The sequence below is a fragment of the Monodon monoceros genome, unplaced genomic scaffold (assembly GCF_005190385.1).
Source record: "Monodon monoceros isolate NGI ecotype Baffin Bay Population unplaced genomic scaffold, NGI_Narwhal_1 Super_Scaffold_18, whole genome shotgun sequence".
NCBI lineage: Eukaryota > Metazoa > Chordata > Mammalia > Artiodactyla > Monodontidae > Monodon > Monodon monoceros.
Genome location: NW_021703774.1, coordinates 167,674,822 through 167,681,396, shown reverse-complemented (window position 1 = coordinate 167,681,396; position 6,575 = coordinate 167,674,822). Strand labels below are relative to the sequence as shown.

General features: G+C 48.8%; 1 protein-coding gene across 1 annotated transcript; it reads left to right on the top strand.

The window, feature by feature from the left end:
* The first annotated feature begins 2,983 nt into the window (after nt 1-2,983).
* Nucleotides 2,984-5,992, top strand: ACTL8 (actin like 8). The gene is made up of 2 exons (XM_029227428.1): nt 2,984-3,331; nt 5,243-5,992. The coding sequence occupies exons 1-2, from the start codon at nt 2,984-2,986 to the stop codon at nt 5,990-5,992; spliced, it is 1,098 nt and encodes a 365-aa protein (XP_029083261.1).
* The last annotated feature ends 583 nt before the right edge of the window (nt 5,993-6,575 follow it).

Genomic DNA, 6,575 nt, shown 5'->3' with positions numbered 1-6,575 from the left:
AATTCCAAACGCCAGGGCCGAGGAAGCATTTGTCAGTCCCCTAGCTCTTGAGTTGCAGAGACGTCAGTGGCACAGCCCACTTCCCAGGATGTCATCCAGGTGCCTGTTTCTCCATTACCCTGGGTCCATCATTCAGCCTGCCAGCAGGCGAGGGAGGAGACTGGTGCCTCGGCTCCATCTTTCTCCTCCTTTTTGCTGTCCCTCATCTATTGTCAGAGCTAATTCAAGGCAGTGAAGCCTAATCACTGCCCCAAGGTTGGTGACAGTGGGCAGCTACTGGCTGGGGCCAGGCAGTGACTGTCATGCTCCATAGTGACAGGCAGATGCAACTGCTTGCTGCACAGAAACTGAAGTAGAGCAAATAGCTGGTGGAGTGACAGCCCTGGAATGTGGCCTCCGGGCTGAACTGCTTCCTGGGATGTCTCTCTTGCACGAGACACCCACATGCATCCCAGGTACCAAGTCTGCTGAGTGTGTGACAGTTGGCATTCTGCAAGGGGATTTCATATACCTTTCATCTGTGCCCACGTCTACTGGGATTTCTTGCTTAAAATTTTTTTACTTAGAGTAAAAGTCGCTCTTTTTACTGTATGGTTGTGAGCGTTTTGACAGGTGCATACAGTTGTGTATGCACCTTCACAATCAGAATAGACCATCACCCCCCAGTGCTGTCATGCCCCTCGTGGTCAGTCCCTTTCTCCACCCCTGGCTGCTGGCAGCCACTGATTTGTTTCCTGTCTTTATAGCTTTGCCTTTTCCAGAATGTCATATGAATGGACTCTTACGGCACGTAGCCTTTTGAGTCTGGCTTCTTTGCACTCAGCGTAATGCATTTGAGAATTATCCATGTTCCTGTGTGTGTCAGTTACTCCTTTTTATTGCTGAGCATTATTCCACTGCAGGGAGACTTGTCTGTCCCTCCGCAGCTGACAGATATTTAGGTTGTCTCTAGATTTTGGTGATTATGAATAAAGCTACTAAAAACATGTGCATGTGGTTTTTGTGTAAATGTGAGCTTTTGTTTCCCCTGAGTAAATCCTTGGAGTCGAAATATTAGGTTGTGTGGTAGGTGTATATTTAATTTTCTGAGAAGCTACCAAACTGTCCTCTAAAGTGGTTGTACCCTTTTCCATTCCCACCAGCAGTACATGAGGGTTCTGGTTCCTCCACCTCCTTGTCAACACTTGGTATAGTCGGCCTTTAACTTTAGCCATTCTCACAGGTGTACCGTGGTCTCTCATTGTGGTTTTAATTTTCATTTCCCTAATGACTAATTATATTGAGCATCTTTTCATGTGTATATTTGCCATTCCTGTATCTTCTTTTGTGAAGTGTTTAAACCTTTTACCCATTTAAGAAATTGGGTTATTTTCTTATTGTTGGGTTTTGTGAGCTCTTTACGTTTTTTGGATACAAGTTCTTTATCAGATATATGATTTGTAAATATTTTCTCCCAGTCTGTGGCTTGTCTTTTTATTCTCTTAACAGTGTCTTTGGAAGAGCAAAAGTTCTTAAATTTGATGAAGTCCAATTTTTTAGTTTGTTCTTTTAATGGATCAGGCTATTAATGTTACATCTAAGAAAACTTTACCTTATCTGAGATCACAATGGTTTTCTGCTGTGTTTTCTTTTAAAAGTTTTATAGTTTTAGGTTTGATATTTAGGTGCATGATCTATTTTGTGATAATTTTTAACAAAGTGTGAGGTATGGATTAAAATTCATTTTTTTTGCATGCAGATCTGCAGTCGTTCCCTACCATTTGTTGTAAAGACTCTTCTTCCTCCATGTCATTGTTTTCACACCTTGTCAAAGATCGGTTGATATTTTTCGTTTGGATCTATTTCTGGGCTCTCCACTCTGTCCCACGGATCTATGTGATTATCCTTTCACTGATACCACATTGTCCTGGCTACTGTAGTTTTATAAAGTCTGGGAATCAGGCAGTGACCACACCTACCTTTTCAGCATGTGGTTATTATTCCTCTCCCACTTTACAGGTAAGGAAACTGACCACAGTCATGATTAGATGTCCCGCTTATAGCCTCCTGTATATAAAACGTTAGCTGCTCAGCACATACTCAAAATCCATATCTTCTCATCAGCCTGGCCTGATTTTCAGAGTGTGGTCTTTGGAATCTGGTTTGGCTTTAAGCCTTGGCCCTGCTTTTGTTAGTTGTGTGGCCCTGGGAAGGTAACTTTAATCTCTCTGTGCCTCAGTTTCCCTATCTATAAAATGAGTGTAATAATGGTACCCTCCTTATAGATCGTGATGAAAATGAAATGAGACCATTTATGAGGTCAAACCCTATGAAATTGCTGATATTTGATCATTTTTGATGGACACGCATGATAATTTTGCACAGTTCAAGCTAAAATTCAAGTGTTCCTCATAGCACTAGATAGATGAGAGCGTGTATACTCCTGAGATGGTAGCCATAGCTGTCGCTGTCGTAGTCACGAGTACTCCTGCCACTCCTGCTCTTACACTGTTATTGTTGAGGGCAGTGGTCCCGAGGCTGATGGTTCGTCTTCCACGTGTCCTCAATCAGGCAGCCAAAGTCCACCCAGTAGTTCCTATGTGACAAGCTTCTTGCAAGTCTGCAAATTGTAAGTGGGCCTCTGGGGACAGAAGTGCCCACCTGGTACAGACGAGTGTGCCAAATGCAGAGGGAGAAGCTTGGTGGGAAGTAGGGGGGAGGTTGGCAGGACTTCCCAGGCGGGGCCTGTTAGGTGGGCTCTACTGGATGACTGGGAGTTTGGGATGGGAAGAACATTCCAGGTGCAGTTTACAGCTTGTGCAAAGGCTTGAAAGGGGGACGGGCTCAGGGGAGCCTGAGGTTTGATTCTGGGGTGGAGAAGCCAATGGTGGCCTAGAATGAGTTCACAAATCACCCCTATCCTTCCCCTCCACAGGTGGCCCTGCTTTGCCATACATCCTTGAGGAGCTGAATCTAGCAGACCTCTCGCACCTCTGCATCTGCCATGGCTACAAGAACCATCGTCATTGACCACGGCTCTGGCTTTCTGAAGGCTGGCTTTTCGGGGTTCAATGAGCCCCAGATGGTCTTCCCGAGCATCGTGAACTACATCCCTTGCAGGGAGAACCCTGGCCCCAGCTACGCCCGGCGGCGCGTGAGCCTAGGCATCGATCTTTGCCGTCCTGACACCTTTAGCTACCCCATCCACCGGGGCCGTGTCCTCAACTGGGAGGGTGTGGAGCACATCTGGTCATTTGTCCTAGAGAAACACAGGCTGGAGAATGAGAACTCCCCTGTGATGGTCACAGAGTTCCCCCTGAAGGAGCCTGCGGACCGTCAGAAGACCCTGGAGGTAAGGTCTTCTCAGGGCTGCCCTCACCAGGGAGCAGGGAACAGCCTGGCACTTTGTGTTCAGACAGGAATGGGCATCAGGAGCTCTGCTTTCTAAATAATTCGCCCCACGAATACTTACTGACTAGCTAGTGCGTGCCTGGCACTTGTGTTAGGCGAGAGGGGCTCACAGAGGCTCCTCCGGCAGAAAGAGACACAGCAGGTAAAATGCTCTGTGAACAGGGTGTTACCAGGGGTGGGAGGGATGCTGGATACTCATGGATTCCATAAATGTTCACAGGTCATATTCTGGCCCTCAAAGAGCTTATGTTCTGGGAGAAGACTTGATCGTGAATAAGTTAACAAATAAGAATTTCAGGTAGTAATCAGTTCTGGAAACAAAATGAAATGGAGTGATAACTGACTGGGGGGAAGAAGGGGAGTCCCTTTGAAGAGGGTGATCAGGGAGGGCTTCTTTGAGGAGGTGATTTCTCCCAGTGAGGCTGGAGCTCAGCAAACTAGGGAGGGTGGCAAGAGGGAGACAGGAAGGTGAGGTTTACAGGGGCTGGACCTCATAGTCCTGGTAGGCTATGGGATGTGGTTGGATTTTACTCTAAATCAAGGGTTGGCAAGCTATAGCAGGTGGGGCAAATCTGGCTCACCATCTGTCTTTATAAAGAAAGTTTTGTTGGAACATAGCCACGCCCACTCATTTACATATAGTCTATGGCTGTTTTCACACTGCAACAGCAGAGCTAAATAGTTGTACAGGGACTATAGCTTGTAAAGCCTAAAATATTTACTGTTGTAGATTCGCTAGATAAAATACATGATAGATTTGAAATTCAGATCAACAGCAAATAACGTTTTAGTATAAGTATGTCTCAAATATTGCATCGGCTATACTAAAACATTATTTGTTGTCAATCTGAAATTCAGATTTTTTTTTTTTTTTTTTTTTTTTTTTGCAGTACGCGGGCCTCTCACTGCTGTGGCCTCTCCCGCCGCGGAGCACAGGCTCCGGACGCGCAGGCGCAGCGGCCACGGCCCACGGGCCCAGCTGCTCCGTGGCACGCGGGATCCTCCTGGACCGGGGCACGAACCCGCGTCCCCTGCATCGGCAGGCGGACTCCAACCACTGCGCCACCAGGGAAGCCCTGAAATTCAGATTTAATTGGGCATCTTGTATTTTTATTTGCTACATCTGGCCTCCTGAGCCGTTTACAGAAAATGCTTCCCAACCTCTGCTCTGAGTGAATAAGCAGCTCCTGGGGGGCTTTAAGTGGGGTTGGGGGAGTCATGTTTGATTTTCTGTTTGAAAAAGAGGACCTTGGCTTCTATTCTATTTGGGGAATGGACGGTGAGGGGACAATATTCTGAGCGTGGGAATGGAGGGAGGTCCCTCCCACTGAGGGGAGAAGGTAGACTTGCCCGGGCCTTCAAAGGTGGGTAAGTGGCCAAAGGCTACAGAAGGATGGGATGTTACAGCCCTTCTGCATCTGTAGTGTCAGAAACTTGGGGATGCAGCACTTGTTTCTTCTCTCATCTCTTTCTTCTAAGTAAATCGTTCAGGCTGGAAATCTGGCCCTTCACTATGGCCGCCACTTGTGTCCCCACTGCTCACATAACCCGGCATCTCAGCGCCCTTTCTCACAGGCTGAGGTCTCTTCCCACCCCTCCACCAAAATGGTCCTCTGAAAGGCCATCATCAGGCAAGCTCCCAAGGGCCAATCTGGCTCTTTCTAATCCTCCAGAGCCCTTCCCTTATTCCCCCAGCATAAGCTCCAAGGGGCCAGCTGTTCCCTGCAGGACACAGGTCTGTGCCGACTTCAACATTGTGAGCAGACGTGTAGTGAGGCCTTGGGGAAAACAGAAATGGATCGGGACACTTTGGGGAAAATACCCTGAGTGTCCATCTTCTCCCTTCTTGCAGATTATGTTTGAGTTACTGGATGTCCCGTCCATCTTCCTGGCTGACCAGCTGGAGATGTCCCTGTATGCCTCTGGCCTCCTGACCGGCGTGGTGGTAGATTCAGGCTACGGCCTGACCCGCGTGCAGCCTTTCCATCTGGGCTGCCCCTTACGGTCCAGTGCTAAGATGCTGGAGTTTGCAGGCCAGGATCTGTCGGCCTATCTCTTCAAGAGCCTTTTTAAGGAAGATCACAATCGACACAACCTGTTTCAGCTGGATACGGTGGCCACCACTCAGATGACCAAGTGCTACGTGCCGCAGAATCTGGGGGAGTCACTGGACTTTTATCAGAGCCTGCCAAGAGGCTCCGATGAGAGTAATGCCTATCAGCTCCCGGATGGCAGCCATGTGGAGCTGACCCCCATGCAGCGGCTGGCTCCTGAGATGTTCTTCAGCCCTGAGGTGTTCGACCTGCAAGGGCCCAGCATCTCCCAGGCCGTCCTGGATTCCATCGAGACCTGTGAGGCCTCCATGCACCCACTGCTCGTCTCCCACCTGATGGCCTGCGGGGGCAACACCCTCTATCCTGGCTTCACCAAGCGTCTGTACAGGCTGATCGCTGATCATTTCTCCTCCACCAAGACCACCATGTGGGTGGGTTCCAACAGGAACTTTAGTGTCTGGCTAGGAGCGTCTGTAGTGGCTCATCTGTCGACTTACAAGTCTAAGTGGATGACCAAAGACGAGTATGATGAGAGTTTCAAGATGTGATGGGCTGGCTTTGCTCCTGGAACCCAGCTCCCATCAGATGGGCATGGGTGGATTCATTTCAGCAAAAGGGGCTGGGCCGGGATGGGGTTAGCTGGCTTTGGAATTCAAAGGTCATGAGGGATTTTTTTTAGGTTCTAGGGTTTTATCTTGTTGCAGGAGTGGGCTCCAACCCATGGGAGGACAGGGTGTCATCCCTGGAAGCCTTCCAGGGGGGTGGTCTGTCACTGGGATGGGAACGGCCAGCTGCCATCTCCATGCTTAATAGCTACTTATTTGTCCTGGCATCTCCCTTGGGTTGTCCCATTCTTTTGGTTGAGTAGGTTTTAACTGGGGCAAGAGAGAATTAGTTTTGAGTAGGGGATAGGGAGGGTGGGGATGGGGATAGTTGACGTTTCTAGACCTCCATCCTCTCATTGACTGGGGAGGAGTTGGTGCAGGTAGCCTGGAGTGCCCTTCCGGCCCTTGGGCCCCTGGCCAGGGTCTTGTTTTCTATATTGCAAATAAACAACTTGTTTGAAAGTGCTGCCTTCTGTGATGGATGGGGGTAGGGTGGGCAGTCCCTTTGGGGGGACCCAGGGAACGT